The sequence below is a fragment of the Poecilia reticulata genome, chromosome 1 (genome assembly GCF_904066995.2).
Source record: "Poecilia reticulata chromosome 1, P_reticulata-male-v2, whole genome shotgun sequence".
Classification (NCBI taxonomy): Eukaryota; Metazoa; Chordata; class Actinopteri; order Cyprinodontiformes; family Poeciliidae; genus Poecilia; species Poecilia reticulata.
Window position 1 is genome coordinate 18,693,283 of NC_088830.1, and position 23,200 is coordinate 18,716,482.

Genomic DNA, 23,200 nt, shown 5'->3' on the forward strand with positions numbered 1-23,200 from the left:
TATTGTGGTTGATTTTGTTCACTCAAGAAATTAAGGCAGTTTGCACAAAGCCTCATAAAACAGATTCTTGAAAATATATTTTGGTTTTTATTAAATAAATAAGCAGTAAGTACAGCATAATGCTAAAGCAGAAGTAAAGTTATACAAGGTTTTACAAATTGTTTAACAAATAAAATTAATAATAGTATTTTGTTCCACAGGATTAATACTTTAGCTGTAGTCACAGCTATATGTCTTTTGAAGTCACTTCCAGCTTTGTCCATCAAGAGACTGAAATGCTCTTTTTTTATAATTTCTGCTCAGATTTGAAGGAGAGCATCTGTGAACATCAGATTTCAGGAGTAGAATCAGATTCTCAACTAGATTTAGATCTGGACTTTGACTGGTCCATCCCAATACATGGCTATACTTCCATTATTACTCCAGCTGAATGTTTAGAGTGAGGACATTGTTCTGTTGCAAAGTGACCTCCATCCTAATATCAAGTATTTTGTAACCACGGGTTTTCTTCCAGCACTGCCTCACTTTTATCCCCATCTATTGTTCTAGAAGGAAATATAGATGACTGATGAAGCAAAAGATCCGTACTGCATTATTGTGCTGCTGCCATGTTTCCATAAAGCTTTCATTTTGGTCTTATCGGACCAAAGAAAGCACCTTGTGCATTTGTTTTGTCTCTTTCATGACTTTAAGTTAAGTGCAAATACAACTTCTGATCGCTTTCTTTCAATAATCCTTTCCTCATTGCCAATAACAACTAGTGCCATGGTTGTCTTGACAACAGATCCCCCTACATGATATTGTGGATCTCTGGAGTTTCTTTAGCGCTATCGTGGGCCTCTGGGATAACTTCTCTTAATAACACTGTCCTTGCCTGTCAGTTTAGGTGTCCTACTCTTTCCAGTGTCAGATGATGGCTTGAACAGGGCTGTTTGGAACATTAATTAAAAGTCATAACCTTGCTTTAAACTTCCCCACAACTTGATCAATGAGCAGCAAGTGTTTAGTCTTCATGATGCTGATGTAAACCTTTGAGGCCACAGAACAATTATTCATACTTGAATCAAATAGCACCCAGATGGACTCTTTTTTTGCTAATTGGACATCTTCTGATTAGAGATGTCCAATTTCATTAGATTAGAGAAGCTGAATACAAGCATACCAAATGTGAAGTTGTTTTTTTTTTTTGTTTTCTGTCAAGTATATATTTTTTATTTTTCCCAAATCTCGATTAAGCATTATGCATATTCCACAAACTCACAAAAAAAGTGTTCCCTTTATTTTTTTGAGCAGTGTATATATTATTTATTTTTCATTTTTTTAAGGGGTACTATTGCAATGTATTGCTATCATTCCTGTTACGCCTTAATATCTTACAGCTTACACTGAAGGCTGCATCGTAAATATAATCACATACTTATTACAAGATCAAACATCAACATATAAAGCAGTTGCCAAGAAAAACAAACATCTGCGAGAATCGCAGGTTGACTAGCATCATTTGTAGTACGCTACCTTCCTCTCGGTTTTGATTGGTCAATCACAGCTGACGTTATATTATTCCGGATACGCTATTGGACAGATCTGCTGTCCGTAAAGTGCTGGCAAAAATAGTTGGGATGGACTCAGAGGCTCTCAGCATCTGGACCAAACCATGAAGGTTTTGCTTAATTCAGCGGTTTTTTATTGAAAAATAAAGAGGCAGAAAAGCAGCGCTCACCATGGTACGTACACATTGACTTCTCTCTTCTATCTGAATGCTGAGAAAATTAGGTTTTCGCCTCGTAGTCCAACCTATTAGCGTTTGACATTTCCTGTTGGGAGAACAGCGGTTACAAGCTACGGTAACTGAATAAAATTGTAGTGCTATCCTAAACAGGTGGATACAATATGCACATATTTTACCAGCAGAAATCCTGCACGCATAAGCTATATATAGACATACCTAGTTGTTGGAAACTAATTGCATGGAATAATATTGACGTTGGTCCTATTTTCCCTTCGTTTCTAGTACGGGTTTGTGAATCACGCCCTGGAGCTTCTGGTTTTACGGAATTACGGCCCAGAAGTATGGGAAGACATCAAGTGAGTTGTGTTTGTGCTGCCTTCAGATGATTTTTCCGTGTAAAGCAGGCTCAAAAGCAAAGAATTACTACAGAGTGCCTTCATATTTGCTTGTCAGTTAACGCTATGATATCAGCAGGGCTTTCAAATGCCTTATTAGAGAGTAGATTTCAAATGATAGAAATGATCTGTGTTGGTTTAGAAATATAAAGTAACGGCATTTTAAAATAGAATCTATAAGAGATAATCTTTATCCTTTTCTAAACATTTTAAGAAATTTTCAGTATATGTCCTTTGATAAATGTTCTACTTTTTAGTTAAATAACGGCCACTTAATTGACAATAGAGCTCTCTTTTTAATATTATTTTTATTTGAAGTTTCATATGCATCATTCATACATCCATTATGTTCTTAATAACAGTAGTACAAGGCACAGTTATATAGCTAAAGTTTGTATGAACCAAAGACTTTTGGTTTTACAAATTTATTCTGGTATTTACCCATATGTGTCTTTAAAAAATGGAATTAATAAACTAGCTAATTAAGTTACAATTTTATTTTAACACTGACTTAAGCAATTTTGTCACTTAATTCCATCATTTAAGTGAAATCATTTTTTTTTCATAATATTACATCAGTTATTAAACCTTAATTGTTGGATCTTTTTCATTTGCTGTTAGTTGATCATACAAGAAGGTTGGACACAATTTTAGCGCCGCTAAAATCACTGCCTTGTGTCTTTCTGCATGGAGTTTGCATGTTCTCCCCAGGCATGCGTAGGTTCACTTCTGGTACTCCAGCTTCCTCTCACAGTCTAAAAATATTAATGACAGGTTAAGTGGTCTAATGATTTTCTGTAAATTCTGTCGATTAAATATAGTCCTCTGTTAACACACTTTCAGCGAGTTTCAGCGAGAACGATATTCGTCCAGTGGTGGAATAGAATAGATAAAGGAATAGATTTTACTCTGATACTGATCTATAAACTTGTTATTTGAAACGAAAACAGTTTTAGATCAGGATACATTGTTTTTTTTTGTGTGTTTGTTTATTTAAAATTGCCCTGCCTTTCAGTGCGCATAACATTAGAAGTAACATTTTCAAATTATTTTTATTTGGCATTTCATTTGTCATTTAAAATTATTTAAATTATTTTTTATCATAAAACTGTTATTTGGATCAGATTATGGGGTAAAATCCAACTTGAAAAAAAAAGACTGAGAGATGTATGTGATGCTATGCTATGCTGACTTAAGTGTTGCTTGACTGCATCAATTGTTAGGGTGGATATCCTGATAAAACAGGAGATACTGAACATGTATAGGTAGCAGCTAAGAATATTGTACTGCTGGTGTTAAGATGCTAATTAGGTAATCATGATGTCAGAAAAAACCTTTCTGTTTTGACATCAAATATAAATATAATTATCATTATTTGCTGGAGTGCACACTGTTTGAACAATTTAACCCCTTAACTATTGCCCTTAAAATGTTTCCATGTAAGTCAATGGGTTTAGGTATTGCTGGCCGTTCATCTGAACTGCATGTTGCAAACCTGATATGTTGTGTTGCATGTAAAGAAGGTAATTTCTGTGCGATCATTGTAACAAGTAATTATAACAGTAACATTTTTCAGCGTGTTGAAAAATTTGGCTCAGACTAGGTTTGTTTTTTTAAATCTGACTGAACTCAACTTGACCCATCCTAAAATAGAAGGTAAGGGAAACGAGAACAGCAGCTGCCTTGTGTAAATGTTTTTAAAGTAGTCAGCCAGTGCAAAAAAAACTAATGTGCACGGATGTGTGCGATGACTGCAGATGGGACTCACTTTTAGCTAAAGCGCAGCTTATAAGATTTTGCTCTTTTTCTTTCAATGTTATCACAAGCTGACCGAAGCAAGACTGAATTCTTGTTTTCTTTGCAAAACATTTCAAGGTCTGGTATGTTTTTGCAGCTGTAGCACATTCTGATAAGACTGCGGTTGCTCGTCAGGCCTGTAAATCATTTTGCTTCCCTTGTTGTAGCTAAACACCACCACTGATTTTCAAGGGAAATAAAAAAAAATTAAAAAAAAACATTTTAATTACACGATAATGTTAGTTAAGACCTTACAGACCAGCGTTTCCAATAGAAGACAAATATTTTGCTATTTAGCCATTCTATTAAAAGTAGAAAATAAAGTCAAAGCTGCTTGCTGAGATGTTTTCCTGTGACGGCGTTTCTGTGTTTGCAGGAGGGAAGCTCAGCTTGACATTGAGGGTCAGTTTCTTGTTCGAATCATATACGAGGATGCTAAGACGTACGACCTTGTTGCAGCTGCAAGTAAAGTTCTGAGTAAGTGACTGCACATTTTTTAACTGCTGGAAAGTGACTAAAAGGAAATAATTCATAACGTGCAGACTAAATCACATGGTCAGGCATGAGTATGTTTTCATCTTGTTTTTCAGAGGTCGATGCAGGCGAAATCTTGCAGATGTTTGGAAAGATGTTTTTTGAATTTTGCCAGGAGTCAGGCTATGACACCATATTGCGTGTGCTGGGCTCAAATGTTCGAGAGTTCCTGCAGGTAGGCTCTTGCAGTAGAGAGACGATGCAAAACCTTTTACGTCTTTGACTTGCAACAAAAACTGTGAAACCTATGTACTTAAAATAATACGGTCTTAGTGTGAAAAGCATTCTCTGTGGTTTGGTAATGCTTTATCATCATGGTAAAGCTGGTGTAAGGCTTTATAACTTCATAACCTCAAGAAACGACACAACCGCACCTGTAAATGCCACTTTGAAAGGCCTGACCTGAGAATTTACCCAGAAGGCTTTGGACTGTAAAGCAGCAGCAGCAGTAACTCTTGGAGCCATTTCTACATCATAACCTCCACCTTTAAAGTGCAATGTTGCTCTTCACAAAAAATAAAGACTAATCTTCCTTGCAACCAGAAATAAGTAAACAAAAAACTCTTCAGTTGATACTAAGTTTTGATTTGTAGTTAAAAATTTCAGAAGTGCTGAATTGGGGAAAATTAAGGTGCTTTACATATCCTTCCAAGTTCATTGCCATTTTTGCTGTAGCTGAACGGGAAAGAAATAATCCAGCCCAGACATTTTTTTGCATTTTTACCACAAGGGAAAAATAATTGTGTTCATTTTCTTTATTTTCTTTCTTTATTTTTTTTACAAAATGGCTTAAAAGACCTTTTAAATTTACATCTATAAAGAGTTAAGATGTTCCTTTTGGGGTTTTTTTTAACTTTATTTTCTGTATTGTGTAACCACAAAACAACTACATGTGCAAACATCTCGCTCACTGGGAGCTGCTTCATGCTGCGAGCCACTAACTGCACAGCGGTTACTGTGAGGCAGAAATGCCGCAGCTGCACAGCAATGAAGGGGAAACAGTTCCTAAGTAATAAAGTCTTTGTTTCGTGTCAGCAGTAACCTGACAAATAATTCAGAGTAGGTTAATATGTGTGTTTTGCTAGAGATCACATCACAAGTGGTTAAATTAATGAAAGAAACAACTAGAAAATTCAGAGCAATGCAAGGTCATCATTTTGATGTGAGGGTGTTTTATTGTGTTAAAGAACAGCTCCTTTTCCGCTCCGCTATGCAGGATGTCCTCTGCGGTTCAGTCATAAATAATAAACAGTTTATACTATCAAATCAAAACCTCCTGTTGATTACAATTTCCTGTCGCACAGCCTGGTGGAGGGAGTATAGAACGTCCCTTAATGTTGTTATATGTTTTATGTGGCTTGGTCCCTTACTCTGTGAGGTGAAGTAGTCGCAGAGCTAAAGTTGAATACACAGCTACATGGTGATGGGAAAATACTTGGATACTTTTAGAAATTCTTCTGTTCAAACACAACATATTGTGTTTGCTGCATTTAAGATAAAACCTGTGTCATAATTGTTTACGCAGGTTTTCCTGCTTATTAAAATGTGAAAATGAATTATCTTATTGTGACAAAAGAATCTGAATATTTAACTTTTTTTCAAAGTAAAAACCATCTTTCCACAAAAACTATATATTTTACGGCCATCTGCTCTAGAAAAGCCAACAGAGCCAAAGAGAGGACCGAGAACACACACAGATAGTCCATAAGGAGTTGTAAACAAAGAAAAAAAAAAAAAAAAACAACATAAACCATTACTTTCCTTACTGTGATTATTTGTTGAATTTTTCATCTGAATTTGCAGAACCTGGATGCCCTACACGACCACCTGGGCACCATTTACCCCGGGATGAGGGCCCCGTCGTTTCGCTGCACCGACGCAGAGAAGGGAAACAACCTGATCCTTCACTACTACTCAGAGAGAGAAGGATTGCAGGATATTGTGATTGGCATCATTAAAACAGTCGCTCAACAAATCCATGGCACAGAGATAGAGATGAAGGTCAGCGTCGTTATTTTCCTGCTCTGGTGAAAGACACCGCACGCTAATGGTCCAGTCTGCTTCTTCTGCTGCTGCTGATCATGATGATAAATGAAGCTGACTTAAAGCCCCCTTCTGATTTATGGCTACAATGTTCAATAAGGCTTTTGAAGTATCTGTGGTGCTTTGTGTAAGAATGTGACAGTTTATGACTCCGAATATAATTGAAGAGGATCTGATGTAGGGATTAAACAGAAGTTCCCCCCCTGAAATACTCAAACGGAAACGCTGTGATAAATGCAGCTCAGTTTTTGGCTAATGCCAGTGAGTCAGAGGATATTTTTAGATCTAAGTTATAGAGTCACAGGCAAGAGACTGGCTGCCTCTTCAGGGTTTTTTTTTTCTGTTCCTCTGTCTAGTTTAACTTTGTCTAACTTTTACTGCACATAAAATAGATTTAGACTGGCTAATTGGATATTGACTAAGAAGAATAAGCACATGTCACGCCTAATGTCTCAACTAGGTGGTATTGGTATTTTTAATCGCATTTTAATGTTCACCCGACAGATCCCATTCATCGAGTCACAGAAGCTTGTCGTTTTCCTTTTTTTCCTTCTCAGACATCCAGTGAGCTTGCATGGATGTGTCTCCTTATTACAACAGTGACATTTTCTCCCAGACCTAATCATGTTGGGCGGACAAGATAATATTTTTTCAACCGTTGTGTGTGCTGTGAAAGAACAGAAAATGGCAGACGCTCCAAATGTGACACCCAATTTTCTGAAAATATTAGCCACCGTTGCTGTGGAAACAGGGTGCAGAGACAGCAGCTCGACGTCAGTACGCCTTATGCTCATAAACCCACAGAAATGCCATTTATTGCCCTCCTGATTCAATATGGAAGACATGAAATTAATGATTCACTCATTCAGTTTTTATAAGGAGCAATGACCATCTTTAGGATATATTTTAGTTTTTAATTGTACTACTGGTATACTTTATTTACTTCTTATGCACCCTGAACCCCCATATTTAGTTTTACATTCTTTCAACCTTTTTTTTTTTTTATTTGGTCAGTTTACTTGTGTAGCAATACCTATCTTTAACTTTTACAGTTAAGGCCAAAATTACTAATACCCCTGACATTTCTAGACTTATTTTCCTTTAACCAAGAGTATATATAATAGGCCAATATGGTTGAAGAGTCCACGAGGGTTAAAGCCGTGTTGTAGATTGTTCTTTAAGTGATGGATTCTCTGGGTGCAGGTGATCCAACCGAAGAGTGAGGAGTGTGACCACATCAAGTTTCTGATTGAGGAGAAGGACTCTGAGGAGGAGGCGTTCTATGAAGATCTTGACGGTTTTGAGGAGAACGGCACACAGGAGACTCGGATCAGCCCGTACACGTTCTGCAAGGCCTTTCCGTTTCACCTCATGTTTGACAAAGACCTGATGCTCACACAGTGTGGGAACGCCATATACAGGGTCCTGCCGCAGGTGTGCATTCACATCCAGCCAACATGGCGAACGCCACTGTAAAATGTGGGACTTGATGTTAAGTCAGCACTTGGTTGTTGTTTTCCATTGATATATCTGCACAATAACAGTTTAATTTCTCTTTGTGCGACGTGCAACTAACTTTAAATTGAAAATGTTGTTTTGTTCCTCAGCTCCAGCCTGGTGCCTGCATCCTCCCTTCCGTTTTTTCTTTGGTTCGTCCACACATTGACTTCAGCTTTCACGGCATCCTTTCCCACATCAACACCGTGTTTGTTCTGCGAAGCAAGGTAGACGTCAGATATCAGAAAGGGCTTTATTTAAGTCTGGCTTTTTGTTCTGAAACATGTCTATATTTTGCTTGTAAAGGGCCTCGCAAAAGTATTCAACTTTTTCACATTTTGTCATTACAAATTGCAACCAAACAATATATTCTATGAGGAGTTTATGTGGTAGGTGAACAGAACAATTTGCAATCACTTATGCACATAAAAATCTCAAGAGTTTTGTTGAGCCCTATAGATAAAATTTAGTGCAATCAGTTGCGCTAAATTCCGCATGAGAAAGAGAAGCATAACTGAAAATAATGTTGTGGGGATTTTGTTCTTCATTGGGAACAGGGAAACTGGTCAAATTTGACTGCAAGATGTTTTTAGCTAAATATAGGGTAATCCTGGAAGAAAACCTGCACAAAGCTGCATAAAACTAATGACTGGGGCTTAATACAGATACATGCCACACTTTTCAGATGTTTATTTATTTATTCTTTTACTTTAAAAAAATAAAAATAAACTTTCTTTTTTACATTTTCTAGTTTGCTGAAAACAAAGGATATTTTTTCTTCCGTCTCAACAGTTATCTGCTGGTGTGTGATGATCTGTGATATAAATATTTCAATAACATAAACTGATGTCTGTAGTTGTAGCATGACAAAATGTGTAAAGTTAAATACTTTTGCTAGGTACTGAATATGAATAGTTTTCTAGAGAAATCATAAAAATTGATCAATGTGCTAATTATCAATACCTGGCTTTGTTATTTCTGACAAATTTGAATCTCAGTTCTACGTACTAAAAGGTGTCTATTATGTGTCCTTTGAAGAATAGAATCCTGCCAGGATTATTAGCAATCCAGTTACATTGTAATTGTAATTGTATAGACCAGTGGTTTTTAACCTTTTTTGAGGTACCGAACCCACCAGTTCCATATGCGCATTCACTGAACCCTTCTGTAGTGATAAATAAAATATTATTCCCCCCCTCCTCCGCCCCCAAATTCAAGACATAGGGGTGACCCAACTAGAGTCACTAAGTCTTCTTAAAAGGTAGGGTCTCCAAGAACAGATCTTCAAAATATAGTCAGTGTTTTCAGCAAAGTTGAGCTGACTGTCCAGGAACGACCCAAGGTATTTAAAATTTGCCACAGTTTCAACAGGTTGGCCATCGAGAGAAACTGGAACCACTTTAAGGTCTTGTTTAGATCATTTAATTAGCTCTACATTCTTAAGAGAATGAAAAATTAATAATAAATAATAAAGACTTTGCGGTATTCTGATTTAGTAATGTAATTATATTAGTTGTGTTACCACCCCCACGCCACTAGAGGCAGTAGTAACCCCGAACCCCAGACTTAGAAGTACACGAAAGCTACCGAATTTGGTAAAAACTGAGCTTTGCTGACGTAATTAAAGACACAAGTTCAAATCCATGCTGAGAGTGGAGCTCCTTCAATCAGTGCTCCTGCGCAGCACTGATTGGCTAAGCAATGTAACGTGATCCTCTGCAGCAAGTGATGGCAAAGCGGGGCGCGTCATCATGACTTTACACAAGTTATTTAATGTGTCTTTACCTTCGCGGCAGAGGCTCCGCCGAACCCCTGAGACCGACTCATCGAACCCCTGGGGTTCGATCGAACCCAGGTTAAGAACTACTGTATAGACAAAGGAAAACTACAAAATGGAAAAAGGTGCCTTGATGATGGCTGAAATACATTTTAGGATCAAATGATGTCTTCGATGTCTTCTTTTCGGAAGGATTTTTCTTCATGGCAAAGATCAGTTTTAAAAGGAGATTAAACCTTTTGACTCCAACTAATAAAATAGATCAATTAATTTTCTCTTTAACACTGATGCTCAATTTATTAATATAACCAGACTAGTTTTTTTTATTTTTTTTATTTTTTTTTACTTTACTCCAATCTACAAATAGCCAGTCATATCTTTCAGCTGCTAATTAAATGAAGTTATGCACACTGTGGTTTCATCTGGTGGTTCAAAAAGACTGTGACCAAGCTCATTACTGGATCTGTAAAAGCACAGAAATAGTTGCTCTACTATTCTGATTTATGAAGCTCTTTTCCTGTAATGCCTGATATGATCAATCCACTGAACACATCAGACTCACAGTTTTTCTTAAACGTTTCGGGTCCTGGAGTTAAGAACATTATATCCTCATCAAAGACTTGATGTAGGTAATTATGGTTAACTAGTTTCAAACATGGAGACAGTCAGTTGTTAAATGGAAGAAACGAAGCACTGTTCGCTGAAGTATTTTCTTCGGAGCTCAGAAACGTATCATTTCTCCCCCAAGCAAATATACTGATATCAAGAGATAATGACTCTTGTTTTCTCATGATAACACATTTTTCTTGTTGTCTTGAGACAACCACACAACAAATATGTATGGTGAGCATGCCCGCCCTCAGCTTCTGTGATTCATTACTATTACAAGAGCAGAAATGATTTCAGACAATGTAAGTGAAACTGTAATTGCAACACTCTTCACAATTTTTGACACCCCTTGTAATTATGCATTAATGGCCTCAAAATAAACAAACCCTCAAACTGCTGTGTGAAGTTTCCGCTGCAGTTTTCTAACACTTCAGTTTTTTTTTTTTACTATTCCCACTGTGAGTAAAAACATTGGCCTTCATTCAGCCGCAGTTGTGGTTGTTTGTTTTAATTATTCTCTCTGACTGTAGATTGTTGCTGTTTCGTGACTTGTACAAATCAACACGCGTCTTGCTTGACGTGTGTTTCCCATTTTGAGGAGTGGCTAAAAAAAATTGTCCTCTATGTCATGTCACAGCAAGAAGTCCTGGGTTCCTAATTTAGATCTCCTGTATAATTTAAAAAAAGCAAAGTATTTTTTAAAAAATACTTCAGTAATGATTATTTTATGTCAACAGAACTAACTAATATTTGCACTAGTTATTTTGTGGCAATTTTTTAAAATGCAGTCAAAAGAAAAATATTTCTTGCTACATTTTTGACAGTGAGATTATGTTGCTGAAATAACATGAATTTATTTTCAGGCTTTTTGCAAAGCTTTAGCAGGGGAGCCACGGACTCACTGAACTTGTGACCTACTATTGTTATATTGCATAACATGCTCTTCATACTTCAAAACAAATTGTCAGTGGAAGATTGCTGAGATGATAAAATAATGGAACATTTGTGAAATGAGATGGAAAATCTCTTTCAAGTTTAACTTTTTTTTTTTTTTTTTACTTGAGAGATTAACAAGAACCTCTTCAGTCCTTCTTATCAGGAGAATGTAGATCTTCAACAGAGTTTGTCCTTAAGGACCGGAGGTGTAACAGCTTGTTTCTGTTGATGGATCGAATGCTGGATCTCAAAAAAACACCAGTAGTCCAGAAAAAAATATTTGTTTTTAATCTATAAATTATGCACATCCAACATAGTAGAGTTATAGTTTAAAAAAAAAAGATGCTGAACTGTGCATAATGGGTCGTCTTAAATATTAATAAGGTCACTGATATTTTTAGCAACAGCATGGGGTTTAGCAGTGGGTCTCATTGATGCTATTCATGCAGACGACATCTATGTGAACAACTTAAAATGTTGGAATGTATTTCATGATAGGAGGAAAATATTTATTTTCTGTGAATATTGCATACTCTGACAAAAATAAATGAATGTAAAACTTAAGCAGTATAGAGGAAAGTAATTCAGAGATAAAGAAAATGCTTTATAAGACTTTCTATCAAGATAAAGATAACTGTTTAGGCTTCAAGTTAGATTCACTGTATGTAGATTATCGTCCTTTAAAATAAATTAATAAATAAAACTCCGGCGTTGCGTGACGGAGGAGTTCATCATGTTTTGTGTGCATTGAAATCTAAAATTCAAACAAAGGCTGCCAGATTTGAAGGCGATTTAGAAAAGAACATACAGTGTAATGAAATATTCATAAGTGTGATGTATTCCTGACAGGAGGGCCTCCTTAATGTGGAGACTGTGGAGAATGAGGACGAGCTGACAGGGGTGGAGATCAGCTGTCTGAGACTGAAAGGGCAGATGATTTATTTGCCAGAAGCAGAGAACATCCTTTTCCTTTGCTCGCCCAGGTAAACCTACTGCGCTCTCTGCTTTCACACAAGCTGATATGTGCACTCAAACCGCAGCTCCGCTTCACACACCTCTTTCTAGTGAATTGTAATCTACCTGGCTAATAAAATCTGTAACAGTTTTGCACCTCATGTCTCAGATGAGTTTCAATTAGCAGCAGGAACAGATGAACTAATGAAAATAATTGCTGTTTGAAAGTAATTTATTCATCGATCTACTTTTTTTTGTAAATACAACATTACCTTGATTTCCTGATCTGCTGGTGTTCGTCACATAACTGGTTATCTTAGGAGAGTAAAACAGCAAATCTAATTCTGATTTGCTATTTTTGATTTGAAATGCAGCCTTACTGGTCACAGATTATTTGCTTGATATCTGAGATGAAGATTAACAAGGCAGTTTTTGAACCCTTTTCATTTTCACTGCTCCCTTTGATCATGCTTTACATTTTGGTTCACAGCTCACTAAATAATATTCTAAGATCTTATCCTGCCTCAGATTGTCCCTCTCCCATTTTACCATACCTTCTCTTTATTACTGGCCTGTAGCAGAGCCTGCAGGTGTGATCTCAAGAAACAATAGATACATCTGCAACAACTAAAGCATATCAAATCATTAACTTGCTTCCTCTGTGCAATAAAAGTCCATAATTTCTTCTAGAAAAAGTTGAAGATCTTAGATATTTTCTTATTGTTTTGTTACGCCAAAGGAGGATAGCTGTCTGGCCAATCAAAGCAAAGTGAATATCTGACACTTTCTTTCAAAATAATTTGTTCATCCCTCCAAATAATTGAATTCAGGTGTTCAGAACACGTTCGTGTCCACATGTGTGTAAAATCCAGCACTGAGGGGCGCAGAGTGCTTCTGCAAGCATGTGTAAAATAACTGGTCACTCTTAGGAGATCAGTGATTTCCGGTGTGGTAACAATGTAGGAAGCCAACTGAAACTTTCTCACCACTAAGTATTCAACAAACCAGTATTAGTGGTATTATATCAAAGTGGAAATTAATTGGACCCACTGCAATTCAAAGTGGGAGGTCATGTAAAACCACAGTGCGGATTCAGCAGTACAGAGCCTTGAGGTGGCTTTCTGCAGAGTCAGTAGCTGTAGATCTCCAAACCTCATGTGGCCTTCAGATTAGCTCAAGAACGGAGCGCACACAGCTTCCTTGAACAGTTTTCTACGACCAGCTGCATCCGAGCCGTTCGTCTCCAATGCTCTCATAGATAATCATTGTTCATCAAAAACCATAAGCTTAGATAAAGCAGAAGACTGGACTTATATTCAAAATGAATAGAAGATTCCTGATGTAATTACTGTATATGTTTTTTTTTTATTTATACTTAGGGGTGAAAGTAAAATCTAGAAAAAACGACAGTGTCACAGAATGTAGACCAAAATAAAGAGTCCAAACTTAAAGTTACATCAAAATTGCAAGCTTTGAAAAAGCTAATAAACGGCTCGACTAATCTGAACTAAAGGTTAAACTTAAAGGAAGTGGATTATTGAGTAGAGGAAAGTCGTAGCTCTGCTTGCTTTGAATCTAAAAGGTCTGTGTTCATGTCGCCGGATTGTTTCATGACAACAGAGGTTAGAAGTGGGTGGACTGAATCCCACAGAGGATGGGAGGTCAGCCATTAATATCCTGGCTGCTTCACCTTTAGATAGAGAGTAATTGCTTGATTCTACAACGAGGTTTAAAGTGTATGTATTTGAACTTAATCTGGTGATTTAGTTTCTTAAAGTTTCTTTAGTTTTTTTGCGGCATGCATAATCTTATCATATTTCCGTGCAGATATGACAAATGTTTGAAGAAAATCATCTGTACCTCAAAAACTGAGCTGTTTCTGCAAACATAAAAAAAGAAAACGCCCAATCCACTGCTTCCACCAGATACTTGCTGAAATACTTCAATCTTAATAATTGTGTTGATACCATTTAACCCTCGTTAGCCTCCAAGTTTAACAGTCAGGAAGCAGATTTTCTGAGAACAAGTGAGTGAACTGCATGCCAAACGGAGTTGAAGAAATGTGTTGTTGCTGAAGCAGACTGTTGGTGAGAAGAGACTGTTCTGTTAAAACAGGTCATTATATAACCCAGATTCACTGAAGGGAGTCGATTTGTTCTGACAGAGCCAAGCATGAAGGTTTCACAAAAATGCAAGAAATGAGATGAGAATATATGCGATGAAGAATAACCTGTTACAATTATTTAAACTTCTGAACAGTTTGTGGCATTATGACCAAAAGCTTTAATGTACTGGATTTGGATTGTATGTGATGGACTATGACATAAAGCAGTGTGTCATAGGGAAAATATTACAATTGTTTAGACTTGATGTAACCATGGTTATGTTTTGATATGTACTTTTGACTGCATGTTTATGTTCGTTTCCCCACTGAATGGTGAACCTTTGCCCCATTCTGAAGTCCTTTGCAGCCTTTAACGGATTTTCTTCCAAAATCTAGCTCCATCTATCTTCCCATCAACTCCAACCAGCTAATAGAGAAAAGGATAACCACAACATGATGCTGCCACTACAGTGTTTCATGACAGGGATGATGTTTTTCAGGTGCTGTGCAATGTTGAATTTGCACAGCACATAATGTTTGCAAATCAGCAAAAAAAAGTTATAAGAACTATAAAAAACATCAAAATGTCTGCACCAAAATATTTTGATATACATTTCTGTTGTAGTGCTGGTATTTGATTTTAAGTTTAGGATTTCTTTTCTCTCTCCAGCCTTTTATAAACACACATGTAGTTAAATGGTAAGAGAGAAAAATTAGAGAAGAAGATAATAAGTAGGTAGATACTTGGGATAATTCATCGTGGCCTCCATTAGCCTCCTGGCATGACCATTTTGAGGAATTTGCTGAGATAATTGTTGCAGGAAAGTAATGTTCTGTGGACCTTGTGCTATTTGTCTAAACAGGCTTTCAAGTGGTTTTGCTAAAAGGTGCCTGTCCAGACAAAACTAACTCACGGGAGCTAAAAGCATGAAGAGTTTCTATTCATCTTATCAGGGGGAGTCATATCAAGCTGTGTCTGACCTCACTGAACGAGATCATTTATTAGGAGGCAGACGGCTCTGCCAGAGTGATGACATCACTGCTCCGTGATCTATTTATTTTATACCCTTTCAGAGAAGAGTACGAGCAGTTTCTGTTTAACCAGAGAAGTCCTTATCTCAGTTTATATATAAAAATAGCTCTAAAATTGAAGTAGCGTTTCACCGTTTTCTCCTTTCTGTCTCGATTTGCTGCGCGTTTCTGTGGTTAGTGTTATGAACCTGGACGATCTGACGAGGAGGGGACTCTACCTGAGTGACATCCCGCTACATGACGCCACGCGTGACCTGGTGCTGCTGGGGGAACAGTTTCGTGAGGAGTACAAGCTAACGCAGGAGCTGGAAATTTTGACGGATCGCCTCCAGCACACACTGCGGGCCCTGGAGGACGAGAAGAAGAAGACGGACAGGTTTCCCGTTTCTTGTGTAAAAATGAGTTAGCTTTAATCTCACAACCAGCACCCTCCACTATTATCCCTTCCCCAGTTACAAAAGCCTCAACCACCTCAATCAGTGGTTGTCTCAGAGATTTGGTCAACCCTGAGATTATTTGTCTCAGTCTTACCTGAGCAGTTGTGTCCATTTGAAGCTCTTGTACTGAATTTGGGAAACCTCCTGCTACAACAGTACACATTTTCCCTGCAAGTATGCAGACAGTAAGTATTTATTGTCTGTTCATAGCAGACAGAGAATAAAAAAAATAAATAAAAAATTTAAGCAAATTAAAATTATCTTAAAATAGAAAAATTCCTTACAAAGTATTTGTCTTTTCAAAACCAGTTTTTTTGCTGTCAGTTTAATTGTATCGAAACTATAATAACATATCATGATTTTTACGTTGAAGCTGAATTGTTTTGTATTTGTTCTCTTGAGATTTAGTTTTTTCTCGCTGAATAAAAGCACCAAAATAAGTGTGAGATTATACTGCTTAAGTTTGAAATAAATTTGTACTTAAGGGTTTTAACGCATTGTTAACAGAGGGACCAATAAATGTCAATGGCACAGTAAATTGCAGTTGAGGCTTTTAATAGTGGAGCTATTGTAATATGAATGGCATGCAAATAAATCTAAATGTCAGCACATTAGATCAAAATAATGTTTTTCACCAATATTTCCAACAGTCACATATTTAGCACACAATGGCTCTCGGTTTTCTAATTTTTTCCGTTCTGTCCTTTTTCATGTTACAAAATAAATAATAATGAAATCAGAAATGCTGCTCAGTAGAAAACGGGTTAAACAGAAGTAAGAGATTTTATAGGTGCAATTTATCCTCTAAAAATGATCACACTTATAATGATTTTTTTTACATTTTACGAAATTTGAAGCACCCCAATTTAAACATTACTTCAGAAGTATGCTAGAACATTTTCCCACACTTGGATACAATTCCTATACACCAACATATGTCATAATAGACAAAGAGGGGGACAACCACTTCAGATATCATTAAGTTAATTAACAAAGGCATGCATTTCACAGATGGACATGCCTTTGATAATAATTTTGAGGGTTTTTTTTAGAGTGAAGCAAACTTTTGTTACTATAACTCAAAAAATGGCTGACAATTCTCAGGGATATTTATAAACACAAGTCTGGAAATTGTGAAATGGAAAATGTGACGCAGCACTTTGACAAAAAGCTTTTTTATTATTATTATTATTATTCGCACCCAGTAAAAGCACTGTATGCAAACTATTTCTCTGTAGTGCATCATTTAGGAAATTAATTACATACAGCAGCCTAGTCATTATCTCAATGCTGTGAGTCAGCCTCAAAGTCATTCTGTTGCAACATGGCTGTTAAAGCAAAGTGTTAGATTGCTCATTAGTGCATGTTGTAGTGTGACGTAAAAAAATAAATAAATAAAAGAAGCTGTGTGAAGGATTCCCTTTTAAGGTCAAACCCCAAACCAGAAACAGTTGATATACATAAACTAACAGGTCTCAGTCTCATAGTGCTGTCAGAATGCTGCATGGCAACAGGAGCACCTGGGGTCGGACTTTATTATGCAGGTTGATATTTACCAAAGCTAATCTTCAGGCCCTGTTAGGATTAAAACAGTTTAGAAGTTGGCCTGTCATAGCACAAGGCAGGAGCTGGAGATGATCACAGCAGTGGAGCATGATGGTATTTAAGACTGTTGTGCCAGTTCGTTGCCATTGGATAGCTATAATGTTATTCTACACATAGCATTATAACGTCTCTAAACGCGGAATTAAGTTCTCTTAATATTTAAATAAGCTGCAGGTTGTTTACAGCTTTAAAGTTTCTTATGTATTGGCATCTCAGTAAATCTTTGTAGGGTTCATTTATTTCAGTACTAATCAGATGGCCTCATTTTAGATTGTAATTTTAGGAGCAACAATATTGTCAGTATTAAAAGCCTCTCAGAAGAAAAGCATTAGACTCAAATATGGTGGTGGTAGTTCGATGGTCCGGCATTTTACTCTGTGTGAAAATTCAGGAGAACTGAAGCTGATTTTGCTCTTCATCAGACACAAACTCAACATATTTAAACTACAAATTTCAAACTAATTTGATAAACATAAGATATTTTGACAAGCTATTGTTATGTATCACATCCCCTGATGCCTCAAGTGTATTGCACCAGGAAAGTTTCTTTGCTTTTAACAAGGCAGCCATGACCTAACTGTTACCATAGTAACACCACCCCGTTTTTTATTATCTGAGAGCAGCTTGCATGGTGAAGCTACCACAAGGTAGTGGGAGAACAAAAGAGATGCTGATACAATGAACTTCAGTCTGGAAGCCCTGATTCCTCACCCCCCTGTGTAACTGTGTGTCTGCTCTGAATAATGCATTTTTGCTCCTCTTCCTCTTTTCAGGCTGCTCTATTCTGTTCTGCCACCATCTGTTGCCAACGAGCTGCGCCACAAGCGCCCCGTCCCGGCGAAGCGTTACGACAACGTCACCATCCTGTTCAGCGGCATCGTGGGATTCAACGCTTTCTGCAGCAAGCACGCCTCAGCCGAGGGAGCCATCAAGATAGTTAACCTTCTCAACGATGTTTACACGCGCTTCGACATCTTGACGGACTCTCGGAAGAACCCTTATGTATACAAGGTTGGAAACAAGAACGTTACCACCGCAGTTTATCAGGCTTTTGTGTAATCTTATTTTGGACTAAGAAAAACAGGCGGGATTAAAAAAAGGAAGCAAGGATTATTTTGAGACGACAATTTCTCTTCTGGTCCTCTGGTTATTTGTACCAGTGTGATTAATAGTAATTATAGAGTCTTGCACATACAACTCAGCACAGGTATATTTATATCTTGATTTATTTATTTTTTTTCTTTTTTCATGACTAGCACTAACTCCTGAACACAGTGGAGTTTTACAGGGCGACTGCACAATTTTATAGACCCGGTGCAGCAGATTTACACTCCAGGCTTTCAGACAAGAATGCACTTTGAGAAGTCAAACAGACCCTGGCACTTCCAGGGGATCGGCTTCACTACTCTGGGTCACCAAAAGTAGTAATATTTACTCGACAAACTGAATGGCTTGGTGGTCCTGGGGTATTAGCAGGCCTTAAGAGAAGCCCTGAATGCCTCGTGGCTGATGTAAGTGTTTAATCTCAAGCTGTTTCGGTTCATTCTGACCTTAACAGAGGCTCCCTTTATAGAAAGGTGGGAATTCTGTAAGAAGCGTTAAATAAAGAGAAGCACTTTAACCTGTCATGCCACATTTAAATGGGAAATTATCTGTCTTTCACAGGTGGAAACAGTCGGTGATAAGTACATGACAGTGAGCGGTTTGCCAGAGCCTTGCACGCACCATGCCAAGTCCATCTGCCACCTTGCCCTTGATATGATGGAGATAGCAGGACAAGTCAAAGTGGATGATGAGCCAGTGCAGGTGTGATAAAGAAAACAGAATCTAAAAATAGTATTGAAATCTCACAGCTAAGCATTCATACACTACGCTTTACACTTTCAGAGGCAGAACCATAGAAGACGGTTTTAAGACTCCACAAAAAAAAAAAAATGTTGAGTGACATCAGGTGATATTATCTAAAATGATATTTTGAAATAATTTTAAATAATAAAAATTAGTACCTGCGGGAAAAGTGTGTAAAAAGCCATAAAATAAATGAATGTTTTATTCCTGTGTTATTACCCTGAAACATCTAGAGAAACCTAGAGAGACCCAACCTTCAATTTAATCAAAGAGAAAAAAAATCTCAGACTAAATAACAACTGGTATTTTTGTTTGTTTTTACAAAATTGTTATGCCATATGGCCGTGTTTTGATAGATTTTTACTTAACATATCCTGGTAACTTAATTCATTCATAACACCATACACTCTAGAAACTTTCCCAGGACCTTTGGTAGAGAAGCAGCCCCACAGCATCACAGACCCTTCACCGTACTTTACTGTGGGCACAAAGAGCTCGTTCACATTTTCGTTATTTTTTCCAAGTTTAGTCAATGCACACAAGCTCCAGTTTAACGGCAATGTTTTGCAAACTAAGTTACATTTGTGACTGAAGGACAGAAACGTTTTGTCCTGGTACCCCTTCTAAAAATCAGCATCATGTAGATAACGCTCCTCCTGATACGTGTGGCAAAGGTAGATCCAGCGCAGGTGCTAAAGCCCTGACACAGCAAAAATCAAGTCATCACCGAATAAAAGGTGTTGACGTGGTGTGGCTGTCAGAGGGGAAATACCCCCCCGGTCATATAGCACTGAACTTGGTAAGAAAATACATACAGGATATAGTTAGAGAGAGCAAGAGGGAGATAGACAGATACAGTACAGTTGAAAAAAATGGATTTATTTAAGAGATAAATAAATACAGTTTATGGAAGATGAATAGAGAACATTTAAATTTTTTCCCCTTGGGAATGTTCTGTACAATATGCAGACGTATTCAAGTACTTCTTCAATAGGTGTTACATAGATTTTGCTTGTGTTAATGATCATTAATCAGTTGGTGTACAAACTGATCGCTGTTACGAAAGAAAAGTATGAGTGCATTGATTGCAGTTTTCTGGCCGATCATCGGTATTGAAAACGGACTGACTGATTTTGGCCTATACCGATTTGTTTCTGTACCAAATGAGTTGGAAAGTTGGCAACAGTAAGCAGACTATTGTTAAGAATGTCCCTCTCTTAGAACCTTGTGGTGGTAGAAAAAATTTGATGAGGTCAGTTTCTAATGTAAATGTTGACTGATTGTCGATCGCCTAAAATTAAAGAAATCAAAATAGAGCAATCTTTGTATTTCACAAAAATTATCTCCTTCCACCCCCAAAAGGCCAGGGATGGATTTATTTGAAAGGGTTAACACATCTTTATCTGGAGTGCTAACGACTGACTACTTAATATAGTAGATATATAATATAATGGATTGGCTTTTTTTTTTTTTTACTAACAGTAGGCTGGACTGTAAGTGGGTTTTCTTTCTCTGTGAAATGGTTTTGCGTTGGTGAAACAGTTTGTCTGTTTTGGCACATAATTTAATGATTGTCCGTCTGTTTTTCTTCACATATTTAATTATTTCTGCAGCTTTTTTAGCAATGCATCTGTTACTTTGGCATAGATGATACAAACACTCTGGATCTCTGTTTGGTGTTTTTTTTTTCTGTTCATTAATTTTTGAATAAATTTTTGAATATCTATGCATCCAGACATATTTTTGCATTGTAATAACAGGTTGGTGGGAGACTGAGACATTTGTTTAGTTGACTAATGTCAATTGTTATTGTAACTTTGACTGCTGAAACCTTCCACTGTAAAATAATATCTATGTAATGAAAGCGTGTTTACTGTACGATGTGGCTCTGGCAAAAAGATGAGTCCGGTTACGTAGCAGGAGCTCGCTCAACTCATCTCGTGATGCTGGCGACGAAAATAGATGCCTGTTCGTCCTAGACACTAACAGCACATCTATGCTTTCTGGAACGCAAGCGCTGAGAAGTGCCCACAGCTCTGAAGATAAGTCATAGTCTCTAAGTTGTCCTTCCTGCAGATTTAACGATAATTATCTCAAGAAAAACTGAGATCATTTCTAATTTTGTCCATAGAGCACAAATTCCTGGCAGAGTGAATCTTTTATCCACCCACTAAATGTTGCACCTTTTCATTTGAAAGCTAAGAGTTGTGTGAACAGACCGAAAAGGCATGAGGATTATAATTATTGTTTGCAAGCCGAATATAACCCGAACCCTTCTTTATCTTAATGCTTTTAATGTTTTGAGACATTTTCTCTGCAGTTTTTATTTTTATTTTTTTTTGGCTGTAGTGGCCTTTATCTGACAGTGAATTCACAGAAAAGTTGGTTATGACTGAGGGGGAAGACATGCGGCAAAGGTCAACAGGCTGGGACTCAAACCGGCACAACAACAACACCCTTTTAAGTTTTTCAGGAAATAAATTTGACTTTGAAAAAAACATTTATTTATGTCTGTAGTACTCTAAAGTTTGTCCAGAAGCTCAAATTGTCCCTGCTGTGTTTTATTAGGAACATATTTTGACGTCATGCTTTTTATCGTTTTTGTTCAAGATCACAATTGGGATCCACACTGGAGAGGTGGTGACAGGTGTGATTGGCCAGAGGATGCCCAGATATTGCCTTTTTGGAAATACGGTCAACCTTACAAGTCGAACGGAGACGACGGGAGACAAAGGAAAAATTAATGTCTCAGAATACACTTACAGGTGAGTTTTGGTAATCCTGTGTTGTTTATCTGTACAAAACCGGCCATTTTTCAGAGTCCTACAAAACAAGCTTGAATTTTAGTAGTAGAAACAGAAAAACGTGAAATCAAATATTTAAATCTACTTTATGTCTAACTGATGATAACTTAATAACTGATAATAACTTAGTTTGATGTAACATCACATATTTCTTTTAAAACTTTTCGTTAATACATTCATCTAGTTGTAACTCTGCCTATGTAGGGGAATTATCCTTTAAGCTGCACGCAGATTATAATAATTTTATGTTGGATATAACAGACCAAGGTAAAACAAGAGCCAGAAATAAACATGGCGTTGTACTCTAGGTGCTTGCAGTCTGCGGAGAACGCCGACCCCCAGTTTCATCTGGAGTACCGCGGCCCCATCACCATGAAAGGAAAGAAGGAGCCGATGAAGGTGTGGTTTCTCTCTAGGAAGACCAACGACACGGAGCCTCCGGCAGCTAGGACTTCAGCTCTGTAAAGTATGGTGTTATTATAAACTTCAGATGAAAATGAGTGAGGGGAACATTAAAATTAATATAGGTATAGAAATATGGATATTTTTAATACATAAAAAGAAAGTGTTTCAAAGAGTATTTGAACTTGTATTCTCACCTTTCCATTTTTCTCCACACACCTGATACATTACAACCTCACTATAGGTTTTAGAATTGTGCAGTGTTTATAATATAGCTTGGTACATTCAAGTTATCTTAAAATTTTTTTTATGATATAGTATTACACACTTATAGGTAAATGATAAGCTAAACATTTACAATTAGCCACACAATATTAGGGTGCCAAATGTTCGTGGTATGCTCATGTGACTTGTGATTGCCAAACAAATGTACGGTTTACATTCAGAACTGCTTATTTGCCTCATAGCGATAGATTATGTTTCACTTTTAGCGACGACAGTGATGATGAAAATGAATCTAGATGTGGAAGGTTCTGTGTTTTTGTTGTCATCTGCTGTTTAGCAAGAAAACTGTAAGAAGACGATACAAGATAATTTTTAAGTCACAAATAAAACAGTGGCGTATTATTATGTATTTCACATAAATATTTAGGTAGCATCATCAATAAACATGAATACTAGTTTTATATATTTTCTT

At 37.1% G+C, this 23,200-nt stretch overlaps 1 protein-coding gene across 1 annotated transcript; it reads left to right on the plus strand.

The window, feature by feature from the left end:
• The first annotated feature begins 1,585 nt into the window (after window positions 1-1,585).
• gucy1b1 (guanylate cyclase 1 soluble subunit beta 1) lies at window positions 1,586-23,191 on the plus strand. The gene is made up of 13 exons (XM_008411538.3): window positions 1,586-1,724; window positions 2,012-2,085; window positions 4,298-4,398; window positions 4,512-4,630; window positions 6,259-6,456; window positions 7,702-7,932; window positions 8,106-8,222; window positions 12,167-12,300; window positions 15,586-15,783; window positions 18,223-18,460; window positions 19,115-19,255; window positions 21,908-22,062; window positions 22,410-23,191. Exons 1-13 carry the CDS (start codon window positions 1,722-1,724, stop codon window positions 22,564-22,566), a joined length of 1,866 nt encoding a protein of 621 aa, XP_008409760.1. The 5' UTR covers window positions 1,586-1,721; the 3' UTR covers window positions 22,567-23,191.
• Window positions 23,192-23,200: the final 9 nt, after the last annotated feature.